Raw genomic sequence first — 21,316 nt, forward strand, 5'->3', positions numbered from 1 at the left:
AGAGCTAAGGGGCTAGGATGACGGCGGCTGGAGGGTTAGTGGGAACGCTGGATCCCCTGCCCTATCCTCAGAGGAAGAGTCGCCACTATCAAATGCTATTGCTTGAACACATTGGAAAATACCTGACGGTTTCCTAACCACATACTACACACACTTCTATTCTCCGCATTTCCAGGATCCCCTTTAGGAAAGCTTGGAAATCTCTGCCGCCTCCCCGCCCCCTGCCGCCCCCATTCCTGCTCGCATTGCTCGTCCAAACAACCGCACACTACATCTACTTCGGGATTTTATTAGTATTTATCTTGTTTAAATCATTCTGCCTCTCATCCAGGTCTAAAGAGAGTCTGGACAGACCTCCTTTCTTTCTCTCTCTCTCTCTCTTTCTCTTCCTTCCTCCCTTCCTCCCTGCCTCTTTTCTTTCCTCCTTCCTTCCTTCCCACTACCCCCCCCAACTTCGCTTCAATTTTTTTTTGTTTGTTTTTAAAGAGGAAACTCTTCTAAGCTTATAGATTGGGCAAAAGAGCCAAGTACCAACCCAATCCCATCAGCAGCCCTTTTCCTCCATTGAGATAGTAAAAATTCTCCCCCCAAATCTCCTGCCCGCTTCAACATTCAATCTTGGCAGGGGCCCCTTAAATAAATAAGGAGCAAATGGATTCAGTTCAGAAAGCACAATCAGACCTGAGATCTGATGAAGTGGTCTGCAGTGGTCATGGTTGAAAATTAACTGGGGAAACCTAGCATAGGGGAATAGCAGAGAAGATCTAGTGGCACAAAGTCAAAAGGAGAGAAAAGGAGCTAGGGACACTTTGGTACACAAAGTTGCCATTAAAGTTTATTTCCCTTATATCCAGATAGGTGACGCTACACTTTACCAGTTACTACAGGCTGCAGGTTTCTGCTCAGAAAATAATATCCAGGCTTCCAACATGTGTTTTATTCCCCAGGCGCGCGCACACACGGTCTACCCCCTAATGTAAGCACGATGACAGGAATGCCAAGCATTTAAACAAAGACAGGCATCCTCCCCAACCCACCCCCGCCCCATCCCAACCCTCCAAAGTCTGCGCTCCCAGAACAAGGATCCCTCTCCCGCTCTCTCTGGAGTTTGAGGTTCTCTCTTCACTACTGCAGCCCATCACGGATTTTCAGAACACCAGCGTTGCTTTGTGGACGCACGCACGCTCCCCAACCCGCCAGTAACCGTGCCCTAATCCAGATGGTAAATTGCTCAGAGACACTTTTGTGGGAGAGTAGAAAATCGTCTGAAAGGGGAGAGACGTAAGAGAAAGGTGTCCTAATACCTGATCCAGATCTCTCATACGCACTCCTGTGAGAGATCAGGAGGAGGAAATTTACCAGCGCGAGGGAAGGAAAGCATGTTTGCCCCCGCCCCCCCCCGTCCCACTCCCAGAGAACTAGCGGCTGTACTAGTTGGGGGGACTAGGCTTTGATTTAAAGAGGTTGAGATTGGGCACTCTCCAAGCGGCTTCTGAGCTGAAGCTGGGCTTTACGGAGCGCAGCGGATGGCTAGTGCTCCCTCCCGCCTCCTTTTGCTGGGCCCTCCTCCCACGCTCGCTGCGAGTGTGTAGTTTCGGCATTGGGGCTCCTACCGCTGCCGCCGCCGCAGCAGCAGCAGGAGGGACAAGTCTGAGTCGCCAGCAAGCGAACCTTCAGCAGCAGCCACTACTTTGGGCAAACTTGCGCATTTCTGGCTCGTCGGTAGAGAGTAAGAGCTTTCCAGTTGTGGTTCAGTGTCTCCCAGTCGAGGCAGCCTGAGAGGTGGCGGGAGCGCCCCCACCAGACTCTCTTAGACGCGAAAGCGGACAAGACAACTGCGGAATTCACCCGCGGTGCCAGGGCACTTCCGAGACAACAGCCGACTGGCACTTTTTCTCCCCTTGGCAAACTGGATTTTTTTTTTTAAGCTACTTGGCAGCTGTCTCTGGACTCCACCTCTCCCTCTACGCCCCCCACCCCCCGCCTTTGGCTTTTCTTCGGAAATCCGGACAAAATTGGGCAACGTTGTTAATTGCCATTGGGGGAGCCCAGCCGTGCGCTTTCATCGGGCCAACGCCGACTGTGCTCGGAGCTTGACTTGTTCACCTTTGAACTGCAAAGGGATCAAGTTCAGCTCGAGTTCCCTGCACTGGGACTGGCAGGAAGGAGTGAGATCCGTGCAGAAGAGCGAGTGAGAGAGGGGGGAAAGGGGAAAGGAGAGGAGGGAGGAGAGAGGAGGAGGGAGGAGAGAAAGAGGGAGGGAGGGAGGGGAGGGATCGAGAGAGAGCCGGGAGAGAGAGAGCGAGAGGCTGCAATCTCCTCCCTGAATCGCGCACAGCGCTGCAGATCCCACAGCTCCGACATGCGGGCCGAATGCAGGTGAGGAAAGGCACGGACTCTGCGGCTGCTAACCCAAACTTGGGCACCGCGCGGGCGCACGGTTCAACCCTCGCCCCCGCGGGCGAACGGCTGCTGCGGTTTCAGGCGGCGGCTTCGTGACTAATGACCTTGCGCAGAGTTGTTAAGAAAAAAGAGAAACCCGAGCTCTCCGAGGGTGAGAAGCGACTGACTCCGGGTGTCTCTGAAGATGGCTCTGGCTGCTCTTTGGCGCGCCGGGGGAATCCGGACGCGGACCGCGCTGTGACGCGAGTAGTCTTCACTGCACCGTGCCCGAAGCGACCTGCTGGGGATTTTTTCATTCTGTTGACTGGCTTCTCCGCTGCCTGAGAGGAGTCAGAGTTGAGACTGGCTTGTTGCTGGCCCCGGAGCCTCCTGCAGGAAGCGACTCACGTTTGCTTGGGCATCCATAGCCGGAGCAGGGGCTGGGTCTAGAGTGAGTGGCTGAACGTGAATTGGACTCAACTCGAGTAGCAGCAAAGACCAGCGTGGCTGGCAGGCGGGGGAGGCTGTAGGCTTGCTACCCGCGGCTTCCCGGTTCCACCGCCCGCCTGCTGAAGCGATTCTGGCCCCTTCCAACAGAGCGGGGAACCGAGCCGGGGATCCTCCTCCCGCTGCGGGGATGACTCTGGGGGGGCGCCCAACCCGCGGCGCGCAGTGTCCCGTGAACTGTGAGTACTGCGACTGAACCGCGGCCGGCGAGCGGGCGATTAGCACCCATTGCATGAATTATGAAACAATAACTTTCGGAAGAAGCAGGAGGAAGAAAAAGAAGGATCTATCGCTACCCCCACCCCATAGGCCGACTCTACAAGCTGCTTTTGCCCCCTCCTTCCCCTCCCTCTCGTTCCTTCCTTTCCCGGAGAGGAGAGAGGACTGGGGGAGGGCAGGCGGTCAGCCCCGGAGGAGGGGGGCGCCGAGGGGGCTGTGGTTAGAAGGAACAGTAGCAGCAGCAGCAGGAGAAGATGCTGAGGATGCGGACGACGGGATGGGCGCGCGGCTGGTGCTTGGGCTGCTGCCTCCTTCTGCCGCTCTGGCTCAGCCTGGCGGCGGCCAAGCAACTCCTCCGATATCGGCTGGCGGAGGAGGGCCCCGCCGACGTCCGGATAGGCAATGTCGCTTCGGACCTGGGCATCGTGACCGGCTCGGGTGAGGTGACTTTCAGCCTTGAGTCGGGCTCCGAGTACCTGAAGATCGACAACCTCACCGGTGAGCTGAGCACAAGCGAGAGGCGCATCGACCGCGAGAAGCTCCCCCAGTGTCAGATGATCTTCGACGAGAATGAGTGCTTCCTGGACTTCGAGGTGTCGGTAATAGGACCCTCGCAGAGCTGGGTGGACCTGTTTGAGGGTCGGGTCATCGTGCTCGACATCAACGACAACACGCCCACCTTCCCGTCTCCGGTGCTCACGCTCACGGTGGAGGAGAATCGGCCTGTGGGCACGCTGTACCTGCTGCCAACCGCCACCGACCGTGACTTTGGCCGCAACGGCATCGAGCGCTACGAGCTGCTCCAGGAGCCCGGGGGCGGCGGCAGCGGTGGAGAGGGCCGGCGCTCTGGGCCAGCCGACAGCGCCCCCTACCCAGGGGGCGGCGGGAATGGCGCGAGCGGCGGCGGCCCTGGAGGCTCCAAGCGGCGGCTGGACGCTCCAGAGGGCGGCGGCGGAACTAACCCTAGCAGCCGCAGCAGCGTGTTCGAGCTTCAGGTGGCTGACACCCCGGACGGCGAGAAGCAACCGCAACTGATCGTGAAGGGGGCGCTGGACCGCGAACAGCGCGATTCCTATGAGCTGACCTTGCGGGTGCGCGACGGCGGCGACCCGCCTCGATCTTCCCAGGCCATCTTGAGGGTGCTCATCACCGATGTGAACGACAACAGCCCCCGCTTCGAGAAGAGCGTGTACGAGGCTGACCTGGCTGAGAACAGCGCCCCTGGGACCCCCATTCTGCAGCTGCGCGCCGCCGACTTGGACGTAGGGGTCAATGGACAGATCGAGTACGTGTTTGGGGCGGCCACCGAGTCCGTGAGACGACTACTGCGCCTCGACGAGACGTCGGGATGGCTCAGTGTCTTGCACCGTATAGACCGCGAGGAGGTGAACCAGCTGCGATTCACAGTCATGGCCCGAGACCGTGGGCAGCCCCCCAAGACAGACAAGGCCACCGTGGTTCTCAACATCAAGGATGAAAACGACAACGTGCCGTCCATAGAAATCCGCAAGATCGGGCGCATCCCACTTAAGGACGGGGTAGCCAACGTGGCAGAGGACGTTCTGGTCGACACCCCTATTGCTCTGGTACAGGTGTCAGACCGAGACCAAGGGGAGAATGGGGTAGTGACCTGCACAGTGGTGGGCGATGTGCCCTTCCAGCTCAAGCCGGCCAGCGACACAGAGGGCGACCAGAACAAAAAAAAGTACTTCCTGCACACGTCGGCTCCTCTAGACTATGAGACCACCAGGGAATTCAACGTGGTCATAGTTGCGGTGGACTCTGGCAGCCCAAGCCTTTCCAGCAACAATTCCTTGGTGGTCAAGGTTGGAGACACCAATGACAACCCACCGGTCTTTGGCCAGTCAGTGGTGGAGGTTTACTTCCCAGAAAACAACATACCTGGCGAAAGGGTGGCCACTGTGCTGGCAACAGATGCTGACAGCGGAAAGAATGCAGAGATCGCCTACTCGCTGGATTCATCAGTGATGGGGACCTTTGCCATTGATCCCGATTCTGGGGACATCCTGGTCAATACGGTGCTGGACCGCGAGCAGACTGACAGGTATGAGTTTAAAGTTAACGCCAAAGACAAAGGCATCCCTGTGCTGCAGGGCAGTACCACGGTAATTGTGCAGGTGGCTGATAAGAATGACAATGACCCTAAGTTTATGCAGGACGTCTTTACCTTTTATGTGAAAGAAAACTTGCAACCCAACAGCCCAGTGGGAATGGTCACCGTGATGGATGCTGACAAGGGACGGAATGCAGAGATGAGTCTGTACATAGAGGAGAACAGTAACATTTTTTCTATTGAAAATGACACAGGTACCATTTACTCTACCATGTCTTTTGATCGGGAACATCAGACCACATACACTTTCAGAGTCAAGGCTGTAGATGGGGGAGATCCCCCCAGATCTGCCACAGCCACAGTCTCTCTCTTTGTGATGGATGAAAATGACAATGCTCCCACAGTTACCCTTCCCAGAAACATTTCCTACACTTTACTGCCACCTTCAAGTAATGTCAGGACAGTAGTAGCTACAGTGTTGGCAACAGACAGTGATGATGGCATCAATGCAGACCTGAACTACAGCATTGTGGGAGGGAATCCCTTCAAGCTGTTTGAGATTGATCCCACCAGTGGTGTGGTTTCCTTGGTGGGAAAACTCACCCAAAAGCATTATGGTTTGCACAGGTTGGTGGTGCAAGTGAATGACAGTGGGCAGCCTTCCCAGTCTACCACCACCCTGGTGCATGTTTTTGTCAATGAAAGTGTTTCAAATGCAACTGTGATTGACTCTCAGATAGCCAGAAGTTTGCACACCCCACTGACTCAGGATATAGCTGGTGACCCAAGCTATGAAATTAGCAAACAGAGACTCAGTATTGTCATTGGGGTGGTTGCTGGCATTATGACAGTGATTCTAATAATTTTAATTGTCATGATGGCAAGGTACTGCAGGTCTAAAAATAAAAATGGCTATGAAGCTGGCAAAAAAGATCACGAAGATTTTTTTACACCCCAACAGCATGACAAATCTAAAAAGCCTAAAAAGGACAAGAAAAACAAAAAATCTAAGCAGCCTCTCTACAGCAGCATTGTCACTGTAGAAGCTTCTAAACCAAATGGACAGAGGTATGATAGTGTCAATGAGAAGCTGTCAGACAGCCCAAGTATGGGGCGATACAGATCTGTTAATGGTGGGCCTGGCAGTCCTGACCTGGCAAGGCATTACAAATCTAGTTCCCCATTACCCACTGTCCAGCTTCATCCACAATCACCAACTGCAGGAAAAAAACACCAGGCTGTACAAGATCTACCACCAGCCAACACATTTGTGGGAGCAGGAGACAACATTTCAATTGGATCAGATCACTGCTCTGAGTACAGCTGTCAAACCAATAACAAGTACAGCAAACAGGTAAGATGCATCCCAAATATACTAAAATATTCTAGAGGGCTAATAACCCTGAGACAGATCACTTTCTGCAGATTTTTGTCTTTTCTTTTAAAAAATTATTATTTAAAATTTTAATAACTGTAATTTAATGTTAATTCTTAATTCATATGCTATTAAATAGCAGAGGCCTTCAGTGAGAGTTGTAGTACTATATTTTGCAAGTTAGACCTAGTGTCCACTAAGTTACTACAGGAAAATATTTAAAGTGGACAGTGTTTTGCCTTGTCTTTGCACATGACAGCCCTAATCCATCCTGTATTCTTTGCTTATAGAATAAATATGCATATATTATTTGGATAGTCCCAAGTAGATAATTGTATCTAGAGAGAAAATTTCTTAAGTCACTACAGTGGTGTGTTCAGATTGGACACAATGAAAGTTTTAGCTGTGTTATATACATATAATGAAGAATTTTACAAATAAGATTGATTTATGTAAGTATGGTGCCATGTATGAAATGTCGAAATACTGACTAATTCAACAAAAATAGCTAGTTTAAAAATATTTACTGATATGCAAGTGTCATGAAAACTATGTTTTTAATACTTCACGTCTACAACAATTGATATCTATAACAACTGGGCTTCTGTGATGATATGCAATCATAATTTGCACTCATTTCAGTATCAAAGTGTATAAACAAAAAGTAAGTTGCAAGGGCCATTTGTTTTTTAATACAAGCAATGAAAATGTTCATAATGGATGTAGTGTATGCAAGACTGTTTTGGTATTCTTTGTAATTCTCTGAGAATATAAAGATTGTGTGGAATATTAGACACAATTGTTTCCTGGAGAAATGTGAAAATAGTAGCACATCCATATGTATGTGTGTATATATATGCATATATGTGTATGTATATATGTGTGTGTGTATATATATATATATATATATATATTTCATATATATATCTGAGGGGAACATCAGAAAATATAAATTTTGTTTTTTTAAAAGTTTTACTTATATGATACTTAGAAAGTTTTTTTTTTATACCAACCAAAGTTTAACACACAGCAAATAAATTTTTTGGAAATTTCTCTGTCTGATGTTGCAGCAAACTCTGCTTATAAAACAATACATATTTCTCACTGACAGAACATATCTTAACCACTTCTATGAATGTCAAATATTCTTTAATAGTTTTACTACTAAACATGCTTTGCTTGTGGAATATGGGATCTGAGAAGAATTGAGGCAAAGAAATATTTTATTTTATTGCTTTATTTAAGATGATATAGAAAATATCTTAATTCCTTATTTGCTCCCATAATTATTAAAATTAGTTTCCTAAAGAAATATTTTCTGTTTGTAGTCCATTATTGTAGCTATTTGGATAAAAACAAGCAGCCTTAATCTGATTTTATATCCAATAGTAAAAGCAATACAAGAAAAACATAGGTTTGCACTATAATGTACGAAATGGCTATTGAAGATATGTCTTTTGAGACATGCAAGCTTGAATAATTTATTTATTTTAACCCAACATTTGATATTGTGAAGAATTTATATCTGTTATATGATTGCTTTACCTAGAGTTAGAAAGAATTTTTTCTTTTGTTTCTTCATGCCTTTATCAGATTTGTAAATAAGGAGGATTCTTAGTTAAAATAATTTTACTTTTATAAGATTACATTTAAGAACCCACAAATAAATCGAGGTTTTAAAAATTTCCCAGAAAGTGACAAAATATAATGCAAAAAAAGTGTGAAGAGATCTTTTCTGTCGAATATTTACTTCTTCCCTGTCATCTTAATAGTACTTTTGTCCTGTAACTGAAAATTGCATTCTAAATTGTGTAATATTATGCTTTTAAGTGGATATATAAGTGGCAGATTTACAGGTATTTTATGCAAATGCCTTATAAGTTCTATGCTTTCACTTAAACTCCTTTTGACCCATCAGATGGTGTTACTTCTATGTTCTTCAATTTTTTAAAAGAGCCAATATCAAGATTGTTTAAAAGGCAAAGTGATACGCTTATAAATAAACTAATGTATGATATTAGTCTCTTAACTGAGCAAAGTCCATATAACAAAAACGAAAACCCACAAAGCTATTAGAATAATCATATAGTTTACCAAAAGTGACTGTAGAAACCTTGTATGTCATTATGTATTTAAAAAGATGTCTAAATTTTAACCACAAATAAGTAATTGACCTACAGTGAAATAAAGGCAAATGAAACACATCCCCCTTAGTGTAATTAGTAATAGTAATTGATATGCTTCATCTTCACAATATTGCTGTCAGGGGACAAGGGATCCATTTACAAAGTTACATTCCATTTAGGTATCTGACATACAGAGAACCTTTTTGTTCTGATTTTTATTTTTATTTTAAAGTAGGTGATTTTTCTGTTTTTTATTTTAAAAAGATATTACCTTTAATTTTTACAGAACTGCCATGATATATTTTCTTCAAGTAAACTTTTTGTTTAGAAACAAACAAACAAACAAACAAATGCAGGGTTTTGTTACAATTTATGTTCTTCAACAGATGAATTTAAGGAAAAATTTGAGAGTTATATTCTTTTAAGTGCTTATAATAAAGATTAATTTAAATCATGATATTTCATTTGATATGGAGCATTTATTTTAGAGTTTTCCTGAATTGCCTCATTATAGCTCCTTATTAAAATGGAAGTGGTGGAGTGGTGGTTCTTAGAGTGTTCTTATCTTCATAAGAATTAGACATTTTGAAGTGTTGCTTCTATGTGGTTATGTAGTTGTAAGCTAAACAACTCCCTAGTAATGAAAGTTTATAAGTAATCCACATAGTATGGTCCCCTCCCCCTTCTTTTAGGTTTGTTTTCCTATACTCTAGAGACAGTCTAATCAAGCTTCTAGAGTTACTCTTTGGCAGACTATAGATGTGTGTTGCAAAGTTTCTGGAATTATTTCTGAAATTCACATATTAGAAAAACTGATGATGTAGCCTAGGTTTTCATAAGTCATACCTTTGCCATTCAGACAACCACCTTCTGTTGAGTCAAATCTGGATCATTGATAGAATAATTGTGATTAAGTGTCCACCTTTCCATTTCATTCTTCTTTTGCCTGGCAAACCTGGTCCTGTTGAAGATCTAAAAATACAAGTATGCTTTTGATTTGAAAAATTAAAAATAATGCTTTCTGTTTATTGTTAAATACCCAGTGTTTTACTATGTGCTAAATGTTTTTCAAAATTCTTTAAAAAATAATATAACTCCAAAAATTGATAATATAAATATATAGTTACAACATTGCTTATTACTCTCAAGTCCTGCTGAGCTTACTCTTGATATGCTGTTATTTGGATAATGCACATAAAGTAAAAATTTATTGTACTTAGTAAATGGAAAGTAAAGCAATTTATTTTTGGCAAGAATTTTGGTTGAATAAACATTCACTTTAAAAATCCATTTGTAGTTAATCCTGAAATACTTAAGGAAAAAATTATATTAAATCTCATGACAGTTTCCTTTTATAAGGAACTGTTGGATTAGTTTGAATAATGTTCTCTTTAATTGATCAATCTATGTTCAATTGCTATATTTTTTCATTAGAATATATATTTCTTATATACTAATGAAAAAATATAGCAGAACCTGTTTATTTTTTAACTACTTCAATTTTGGAAGCAAATGGATGACTTGCCATCATTATCAGAGCAATAAGCATTAAGGGAAATGTATAACAATTTATTTGTGTATATATAAAGACACTATATATATTTTGGTAGTAATACATCTGCATAATGATGCCAGCCACCACTTCCTAATTTAATTCCATAAGCATAATCTCTATAATATGACTCTCATGTTTTCAACTATGGAGTCTTTCAAGAGGCACAGTGAATCTGCATATGATGAAACTGCTGTTATATTTGGCCTGATACAGTCAATAGACTAATAACTATGGAAATGAGACCATGTCTTTAGTTGAGAGACATCTACTAAAACAACATTACCTGAATCTTTGGATGTCTATGAAATAAGGAAAAAGTTATTCACTGATTTGACCTGCAGTAATGGCTATGCAAATTTAAATGGAAGTCCACATATGACAATTTAAAACTTATCCCAAACTTATCCTAAATCCATTAGTGATGTAGATATAAAGCTGCAAAGCCAATTTAATGATTTTAAGTAAGTCATGCAGGACACTAAATATTACAAAATCATTTTCTTATTGTATTCCTATCTTTGAAATATCTTTAATATCTCACCTGTGGAAAAGTATAAATAATGTATATATCACAAACTCTTTATGTTCCTGTATAACAAGTATGGTGCCAATGGTTTTTTATTTTGTTACAATATTCATACATTGATATGTGAATAATATCTGAAATTTGAACATACACAAAGCCAAAAGACCTTATAATCAATGGCTTAAAAATCACAGAGTCATCACATTTTAGATTTAGAAGATATCAACTAAGAACTCCTCCCATTTTATTGAAGAAGAGACTGAGGCCTGACATATAAAAATAATTTGGAAGTGCAACATTATCAGGTTTATAGGTAAACTGGAGTCCAAATCATGGATTTCAGAGTTTAGTATTCCTTTTTATTTCATTATATTCTCTGTAAGAAAAAAAAAACTGAATTTCTGTAACTTTTTCTATACCAACCTCAGAAATAATAGAAATCTGGTTAGATTTACTTATGTATTTGTTACAATACACTTGGCTATAAAGATAGATCTTTTTATAATAGACTATAACTTGGCCTTGTGCTTCAGTTCTTGTGTGTAAAAATGTCTTGGAATTTATAATTCAAAAATTTATAGATTTTAAAAAGAAATTAATAATTTCCGCCTATGTAAGGTAGCAGTTGATATTCATTAAAGTAACTTAACATAGTTGAGAACATACATTCAGCAAGTTCATTGACAAGATTTTGAATTTTAGCAGGACAGTGACAACGTATGTAAATTCCTGCTTAGAATTTACCATACCCTCAATAAAAATGTATTTTAATAGAAAAGAATAAAAAAATTCTATATGTCATATATGAAACTTTCTATGCATTCTAATTGAGATAATATTTGGCCTTTTCCATCAATAGGAAAAACTCCTTTTGGTTTCTGAATTACTTTACATTCCACTCACTTTGCAAATACATTTTACCTTAGTAGAATCCTTGGTACATAAACAACAGTGAACTGATTTTTCCTTTCAGTTTGTTTGCTAGAAATTTTTAGAAGAATATGACATTTTGTGATTTTTCTGTTGGCTTGTTCCCTTGTTAGAGAGTTAACAATCTAATGTATTATTTATATAGGGATAAAATATAGATTATGGCGTTTATTAAGTTCAAAAATAAAACCCGAACTTAAAAAAGAAAAATGTAGCATGAGGAAGTCATCATTTTTATATAGCCGTCAATGTTACTAGACATTTTAACATCACTAAGTTATAGGTAGGGGGTAGAGGGTGAAGTTGGAGTTGGTACAGGAAATGTACTGTAATAATCATTTATTTATGTTTAAGGTGTATGTAACCGATTTTTAGAATATGGCAAGGTTCCCCATTCATTTATTTACTATGTCTCTATAGAAAGAGTAAGATCTGTTCAGATATATCTGGAGTAAACTCTGCCTCTCTTATTGTCTCTAAAAGCCCTTAGACTCTTTTCTAAAGCAGGGACTATGTTTCGGTACATTACACAGTGCTTTATTTAGCATTAGTGTTTTGGGAGAAATCACATTCCAAAAAGAATTGAGCTGAACCCAGTAAAACTAATCTTAATTATCACTTCTGGTGAATTAATGTTTTAAAGGCGGAATAAAGGTTTATTTTCAGGAATTCAGTGATGTTTGTATTGAACTCAAATGCTGTGTACAAACAAGGAAACTATTAAAGCTTCCAAATAGAAATTCTCTGACAAGTTAACTTTGTTCCCCTGAGTGTATTTATTATTTACAAATACATAATTTGCAAATATTTTTTTTTCTCTGCTCCCAAACCTTTTCCATAGCATTCCAATTGAACATAAAACATGGGGGAAATTTTCATCATGATTTCTTTTTTCTTTCTTTTTTTTTTTTTTTTTACCTGCATAAATCTTTTTTTCCTTCTTTCAGATGCGTCTACATCCATACATTACTGTGTTTGGCTGAATTCCACTCTTATATGATGCTCCATTTTGCACCATACTGTGATGACCTTGCTACTCCGAAACCTGCTGGAGCCTGACCTTGGCCGTGGGGTGTCAGCCAATCACTGCATGTTCCACTTGTACATTTTATTTTCAACTTCTTTTTCCCTCTCATTTAAGAAAAAAAAATAATATTAATTTAATAAACTTATAAAAGAGACAGTATTAATACAGATATTTGCTACTAGTAGATTCTAAAGTCACAAGGAGTTCCATTCTAAGAGGGTTAGCCTCTATCCTAACAATGAAGTCATTAGAAAAAAAAAAAAAGAAAATCCAAACACATAATTCAACAATAATTTTAAACTTGGGCTTTGTGTGAACAAAGCAAAATTAGGTCTGTTGTGTCTTTGTCTATACATTTGTCTACATTAAAGACTGACTTTAAATAAAAATCTAAATTAATATTTTTGAAATGTCATGTGATCACAGCTTGTTTTTCAGGCCAGATAGTTATGAAAAAAGAGTCTTTTGATTTTTCAATGTGTGTGTGAATCTCTAAATGCCATTGTGTGTATCTGTGTTTGTACCCATACCTGTATATACAAAGACTTTGAGCAGTATTTATAAAAATGTTAGTTATGAAACAAATTTGAGAGTTTGATTTTGTATTTTTATCACAGCATTGCAATAGACTGATTTTTCTGTAAGTCCTGAATTATTGACCAAAGTATGTCTAAAATTTTCAAGGCTTTTTTTTTTGACAAATTACATAAGAAAATTTCAAAAACATTGGCTAAATTCACTTAAGTCACTTTAGTTACATTGAGAAGGAATATGTGGCTTCCTGTTACTAAATTTAATGGGAGGCTATTCTATTTAATGTCAGATGGCATAAACTCCAGCAGTTCTAACAATTCAGCATGCTGTACTATTGAGACAGTGACTGGATTTTAGTTGTTTGATATTCTAGTTAAGTCAGGACCTCCTCTGGATGGCCCCATACTTCTCCATTTTTATGTATTTATGTGTTTATTTGTTATGTTGTATGCATTTATGTGCTTAAAAACAAGTATTCTATATGTAAAGTTTGATTATTTCATATACATTTACTACATCATCTGCCCTATTAAAATTTGCTACAAGATCGGAAATTCCAAAGAAGAATGCCAAATTTTTATGGTTTTTGTTTTGTTTTGTTTTGTGAATCAAAGTCAGTCTAACAGCCCTTTTGGAAAAAATAAATAAATACAGGAATGTCATTAAAACGCAAAGTAATAGGAAATACATTATTACCCATGCAAATCCCAAAGGTCTGCTAGTGGATTTTTATTCTATTAGCTATTTATTTAAACCTGCAAAAGGGAAATTGTCTCAAGTATCATTGAGACAACAGTGAAATTCCTGAATAAAACTTAATTATCCTCAACCTCTCATTTTGTTTTGAACATAAGGGCCAGTAGAAGAGACTGGATAAAGAACCCTTATTGCTTCTGCTTCTTTCTTCATCTCAAGAGGTAAACTTCCTCTGATCAACTTGAAGTGTGAATCCTGTAACAAATCAGATCCACTCAAATACTAGTGATTAAAAAAAAAAAAATCAAAGTGCAAACTTTGTGGTTCCTTGAAAGTACAATTCAAGGCGTAGAGGTAAGATTTAGGAATACCTTCGTACAGAACATTCAGAATTGGCATTTAGGAATAGGTTGTGATACACTCTTGGAGGATTTATCAATTTATCAGGTTTCTAACCAAAAGTAGAAAGATATGAAACAAAATAGAAAAATCTACAGTACATTGCCATAGGAAGAAACACTTCTCTTGGGTAGAATTTTGTTTCAGTTGTGTTTGTGTGCCTGTGAGTGTCCTGTTCTTGGTTCCTATGTAAAAAAAAAAAAAAAAAGAAAAAGAAAGAAAGAAAAAAAGAAAAAAGAAAACAAAACCAAAAAATATATGAATATATATATATATATGTGTGTATATATATATATATATACACACACACACACATATTTATCTATTTTATGGTGGAAACAGTTTGAGAATCATACTCTTCACTGGGGTAGGAAGTTAAGATTTTTCTATTGTGATTAAAATATGTAATAAATCAAAGCAAAAAAGAGGATTTTAGTACATTATTCAGCTGAATCAGAATAATCAAAAGTATAGTTTTTATAGCAGCATTAACCATAGCAAAATTTTTTTGAGAAATTTTTTTATCACTTCCTTGCTTCTTGTGTGTGTGTGTGTGTGTGTGTGTGTGTGAGAGAGAGAGAGAGAGAGAGAGAGAGAGAGAGAGAGAGAGAGAGAGAGAAGAGAAGAGAAGAGAAGAGAGAGATTGGTTCAATGATGAGGTGTAGACTTTCCCTGTTTCCCCATACCCCTGCTCCTGATTATTGTTACCAATCTCAGGTTTATAATTACTGGAACTTATGAATAAGGAGATAACCCTATTGATTTTAGTATTCAAATATTTTATTTTAAATTGAAAGATAATAATTAATTCTCCCTTATAAAATCTAAGGAGGAACATGGTAATGCTGGTGACCAGTTTATTTACTGAGGTTCATTCATTAAAATTTTTCTTTTAGTAAAACTAATGTCAGCCCTGGTCTTGGTTATGCAAAGAGTAATGAGTCTTTGCCCTCTTAGAATGAATATATTAGAAAGAAGATTACAGAACAGAAAAATGAGGATTTTTTTTTTTTTATCATTCCTCTTACATTTCAAAGTGTTGGATACATGTTTGCTCACTCATTACTCAGAACAAACTGTGAGGAAGAACACCATTATTTTTCCTGAGATGAGGATAGTGAAGCAATGAAGGTTTTTATGACTCTGATGGAATTAGCTACACAACTTTATAAAATATGAAAAAAAAATATTCAGTCAGAATTCAAGAGTACTAAAAGCACTTGAAGGAAACTTTAAGATTTGTGGAGTTTTTTTTCTGTTTTGTTTGTAGTGATTGGGATGGAACACCAGGGACTCATGCATACCACACAAGCCTATCACCACTGAGCCACATCCCCAGGACAAGACTCTGTTTTTAAATAGAGTTTTCTTTCAGACTTCTCTGCACAACGTCTTCTCAAACCAGAGTCAGAATTCAAGAGTTCTAAAAGTATATGAGAAAAGTTGTAAAATCTGCATTTTGTAATAGGGTATATTTTACAGACTTCTCTGGGCAAAATCTTTACAAAAGAAATCTTTAAAAAACATGCTGTTTTTAATTTTTTGTTGTTGTTGTTGCTTTTTCCCCCAGAAGTCACACACTGCACTTCATACTTTAAAGGAAGGAAGGAAGGCAGGAAGAAAAGGCATTGGGTATAATTTGGATGTCTAATTAATTAACTAGATGTGTATAAGTGATTTTTAAAAGAACCCCATCAAGAATTAGGCAGATTGCTTTAACCCAAACTTTATTTTTTAGACATTTTTCAGAAAACTTATTAAGGTCCTTAGGAAGTGCTACTACTATTAATACTACCTCTTAGGGAATAAAATTTCATCTCTACCTTTGCAATAACTTTCTTTTGATGCATGTGATTCTTAAATCTCTTCATTTCATAGAAAGCATATTGTTTTGCTCTATCTTTATTACACAGTGCAAAACTTTGGGAAGGAGATAAAATGATTATTACAAGGTCCCTACCTTCCATAAGATGAGACAATACAAAAAACGATACACTTAAAACGGGAAATACGTGAAGGTCAGAGCCAGCGACTGCCCCTACATTTGTCTTGTCCATCATCATAGTATTTCCTCATGCCCAGGATCATGCCCAGTTTTCAGGAGACACTCATAAATATCTGTTGAACAAATGAACAAAAGTTGTGGACCTTGATGCTAGGTAGCCTGTAGATTGTATCTGGAATTTGGCATGGCCACTTTTTTTTTTTTTTTTTTAAATCAGGTTCTGCGCTCTTCAGGAACTGTTACTCTCCCTGCTGGGAGGGTTTACCATGATGAAAGGTTACCTGCTGGGTTGGCTGGAGCCCCAGTCTTCACTTCCTAATTTATGCCTCTTGTTTCAGTAGCATATGAATAATTCTCTGATTTCTCCTTCTTCCTTCTTGGTGGTGGTGTAAACACCAGACCCTTAAATAAGATAAACTGAAGCAAATGTTTAAGGCAAGTGAAGGAAGCACTGGTCACCCTGAAGATTCTGTCTTATTTTGAGGGGATATAAAAGAAGAACCATGCAAGCATATGGGTTTTCAGTATTTTTCTGGGGATCCTTATCTGGGGAAAAAATAGATACATGTACGCCCAAACACATGCACAAATTTCTGTGTCTGTCAATTTATATATTCCTGCATATTTTATTCACTCACTGTGCCAACTCATGCTCACTGATAAAAGTTTCCATTTTCATTCAGCGCATGACAGTCATTTTTAAAAGGTGATATGTCCAGCATGTCTGTGAAAGGAAATGCATACTCCATTTACTAAAGAAAGGCCTAAAAAAGGGAATACACTCTTAGTTCAAAGTGGTGGGCAGTGAGACAGGAGCAGAGAAATGCCTTGCAACACAAAATCACTCCTAAGGAGGCTGGAAAGGCCTGAGAAGCTCCTCTTTGAAATCCTGAATGACCTGTGACCAATGTCTGTTTCAGTCTTTAGCTCACTCAGGTGCTTCTTGCTAAAAGATAACTAAGTCAGCACATTGCAAATATCAATAATCCTTCAGAAGTTGGAATTTTGCTTGGGGCATTGAGGAAAGGTGGGTAGCCTTTCCCAGCTTGGAAGACAGAGGAGTCCGTTAAAGCACTTAGTGTCTCCAACTCCAGTATTGAGTCAGGAGGTAGGGGGGATTATATCTGAAAGAGCCATTCAGGCCCGACAAAGGCAAATGTTTGTGGCCTTGAGTTTTGGCCCTGGAGAATTTAAGGATTCCACTAAATGTCATGGCTTGATATGATTGCAAGATTAAGAGTGAAAAAGTGGTAACCTCCACTTTATTCCCTTTAGACCAGGTGTTTTGTGTGTTTGGGTTTTGTTTTCTATTTTTAATATCCAGTTCAACTGCTCTGTCTCCACTAATTTTCTGCTCCCATACTTTTGAGAGAAAGAACAAAGCACTGCAAAACCTGCATGCAGATAACCTATCTCTCCCTACTATTATTATTAGACTAGTGTAATAAAAATTGTTGTCACTTATTAAGACATTATTGTCAGCACTTGTTTCTTATCCTGGTTTTAACTCGAGGAAGCTGAGATATAAGAGGATAATAGCATTTTTTTTTCAATGCTGGAAGCAACTTCAGAAAAATTCATTTGACAAAAATCTGTGGAATGTTTACAGCAGACCAGATGTAAAATGCAACCACTGGCTCCCTTCATTTCTGGTTGGCTGGACTAAATATTTCAAGATTTGAGAAATAATAATTTTACTTAATAAGCTATAAATTTTAGTAAAACAATGAAGATTAAAAGGAATTTGAACTGTTTTGGTGAAGAATATTGTGCTTATTTCATAATGTGCTACAAGCCTGTGCTAATCAAATATAAGAGTTGTGTAATTCTGTTTTGCATAAATATCATTACAAATGCAGATTTACTTGCCCCATTCTTAGAAATTTGATTCTAGGACATTAGTGCTTTAGCCTAGAAACCTGAATTTTTAATGTATTCCTCCCTTCTCAATTTTGATTGCAGATGCTAGGCCAGATAGCGGAAATTTCTAGGTTATAGGCCTTGGAATTCCTAACTTCTGCTTACTGCTTCACTCCTAGAAGGTCTCTAGAAAAAAAAATGGGAACTAGGTGAGGCAATCTGAAAAATCTGCCCTCCATCCCAGCTGTCACTAGTTGGCTGATGTAACCTCATGTAACCCCTTCAAGTCCTGAAGCCTCTAGAAACTCCTCTTCTGTCATTTTACATAATGACCCTAGTGCTGATTATATGACAGGGTTTATGAGGGTCACATGAATCATTTGAGAATTTTTGAAGCACTATCACAACTGACATAATATTTCTAGTCATCCATGAATTTCTCTAAACACTTTGGAAGGTGCTTTTACACTTTGGTCGTATTTTCATTGGATTTTATTTTTAAAAGACTAAAAGAATATCTGTCCTAACCTACATGTTCAAACCTCTGCTTGTCTCTTAGCCTGGTCATCTTCCAAGTTGTGCTAATCTGGTACCAAGGTGTGACTATGTGTGGCTTTCCACGTATGCTATGAGGCACTGGTTAGTGTTAAAAAGACCTCCAGGACTTGAAGCTCATCTCTTTGTAGTGAAGAAGGAGTGGTAATGGCTTATGGTTGTAGAACAGTTAGTTGAGGAGAGGCTCACTACAATTCTGAAACATCATTTTTGACAATTTTTTAAAAATCCTATCACTTTTCAACCGTCATTTCTTCTTGCCATGTGATCTTTCCTGGGACATTATCTTTCCTTTCCTGTCCAGCAACTAAAAGTAACAGCTGTCATTTATGAAACTTTTATTCTCTGCTGATGATCACTGTGCCAAGGGCTCTGCTGTATTACATCATTGACTTCCTCCAGCAGTCCTAGAAACAAGTAATATCAGAATCTCCATGTGACACAGGAAACAGGATAAATGGAGCCTCTCCAAATTCCTGCTCCCTCTACTATGGAAATCCCCTCCAACAGACTTCTCTCTAAATATATGAGAATTTGTATTATTGTAGTCTTCCTCATAGATTTTCATTTACATAGTTACATTTTTAGCTTTTGTATGATTTTCTAGTCCACAATACCTGCTCTGAATTCCCAGCAGGTTTAGTGGAGTCTGTATTAGTCTACTCAGGCTGCTGTAACAAAATACCACAGACTGGGTGTCCTAAATACTTTTTTTTTTCCAGTTCTGGAGCCTGAAATTCTTAGATTAAGATGCTGGCAGGCGTGGCTTTTGGCGAGGCCTATCTACGCGGCTTGTAGGCAGCAGCTGTCTTTCTGTGTCCTCATATAACCTTTCCTCTGTACATGTGCACAGAGAAATCTCCAATGTCCTATCCTTCTATAAATTCTATCAGATTAGTACCCTAACTTTATGACCTCATTTAACCTTAAAGCCTTATCTCCAAGTATAGTCACATTAGGGATTAAGACTTTAATGTGTGTACTTGGGGCGGGGGACACAATTCAGTCCCTAACAGAGTCTATTCTTGGTCTAAGCAAGAATACATTGGACAGCATCATCCTTTCCTCACCAGCTTGTTATTCATTACATACAGTGTGAACATTCATAGAGTATTCCTTCCACTTTTCCTTTCCAGAGGAGCTCCAAACAGCAACCTTATAAATGTGTTCTTACAATTGATGAAGAATGGGAAGATTTGCTATGGCTTTTGTGAAAAATATGTGAATCTGTAATGCATATGCATGTGCAAAAAAGTTTAAAATACACTTTGGCTTACCACATCTAAATTTTATGCTCATACTTTCTGCCATTTCCAGCTTTCGTGGAAATTTGTGGTATTAAGTAACATCTTAGTTATTTTAATTTTATCCACCAATAAGTTCTTGTATGCATATTACTTAAAGTAACATCAAAAATTTGCATAAAATAGTACAAAATTGTTTCATGAATGAGTTTTTGTTTGTTCGTTCTTTCATTTTTTAAAATTGGGGGTGTTTAACCAATGATGTATCCCTGGTCCTTTTTATGTTTTTATTTTGAGACAGGGTATTGCTGAATTGCTTAAGGCCTTGCTAAATTTCTGAGGCTGGTCTCAAGCTTGCACTCCTCCTGCCTCAGTCTCCTGAGTGGCTTGGATGAGATATTTTAAATTACAATATTAATATTTAGTGCAAACCATCTAATACATTTTCAACATGAAAATCCAAGTGAAAATCAGTAGGAATTAAATGTGGAGGGAAGTGAACAGAAATGTAGACTTACTAATTCTTTTTTTTTATAAGGAAAATCTCAGTGAATTTTCTGCATGGTGGCATCAGTGGTTGTACAGGGATCTAGTGGTTCTGATTTCTCATGGCAGATGGAAATGACCAGGCATATAACCAAGGCTGAATCCCCACTCCCAGAGACTCCTCTGGAATTATTATTTTTAACGTGGGCAGTAAACTTTTCACAATGAGTCGCAGCCATACACAAGTCAGGGATTATGCTTTCATTCACCTATTGTGCTTTTTTATTTTCTTAATAAAATTAAAACGTCAGGTGATACGATACATACAGACTCATCTGAATCTGGAGCTCCATAAACATCCAACATGGTGAATGCAGGGGTGTCCTTGTAGGGGGGGGATAAACGATAAGTTCATCAAAGTCTTGAAGTACCACTCCCACATTTTTTCTTTGGTCAGTATTTCCAGGCAATGAAACATTAATAGCTGAATGGAGTTTTCCTAAGAAGTACCTGTCCAAGCTTCTAGATCTGATTTTACATTTGACTACCAACATTTTAACAAAGGAAGATTAACATACCCCTGTTCAGGGAATATCAGTAATTATTAAATAGACAAAGATATATTTTAAAAACTCCATCTAAATGTTTTTTTCTAAATATTTTACTGTTGATCACAGGGATCAATTTTAGATACAGAGATGGCATTTCTAGAGTACATTAGGAAAAATGTTGATAATTACTGTTTTTCTAAACCAATACAACTGTTTGGTCAGGAACACTAAAATTTGCTTTGTTAATAAACTTGTGGAGCTTTTC

General features: G+C 39.5%; 1 protein-coding gene across 10 annotated transcripts in view; it reads left to right on the plus strand.

Annotated features, from left to right (window-relative positions):
- Positions 1 to 2,256: 2,256 nt before the first annotated feature.
- The window catches only part of Pcdh7 (protocadherin 7), a 396,676-nt gene continuing 377,616 nt past the window's right edge, over positions 2,257 to 21,316 (plus strand). For 9 of the 10 annotated variants that reach the window (XM_005319896.5, XM_040292560.2, XM_078021170.1 and 6 more), the window contains exon 1: positions 2,257 to 6,536. In XM_005319896.5, coding sequence (XP_005319953.1) covers positions 3,363 to 6,536 — 3,174 coding nt within the window. In that variant the 5' untranslated portion in view covers positions 2,257 to 3,362. Of the gene's footprint in view, positions 6,537 to 12,641; positions 13,810 to 21,316 lie in introns of those variants that run through there. The other variant, XM_021722719.3, reaches the window with a different exon arrangement.

Source organism: Ictidomys tridecemlineatus, chromosome 9, assembly GCF_052094955.1.
Source record: "Ictidomys tridecemlineatus isolate mIctTri1 chromosome 9, mIctTri1.hap1, whole genome shotgun sequence".
NCBI classification, from domain to species: domain Eukaryota; kingdom Metazoa; phylum Chordata; class Mammalia; order Rodentia; family Sciuridae; genus Ictidomys; species Ictidomys tridecemlineatus.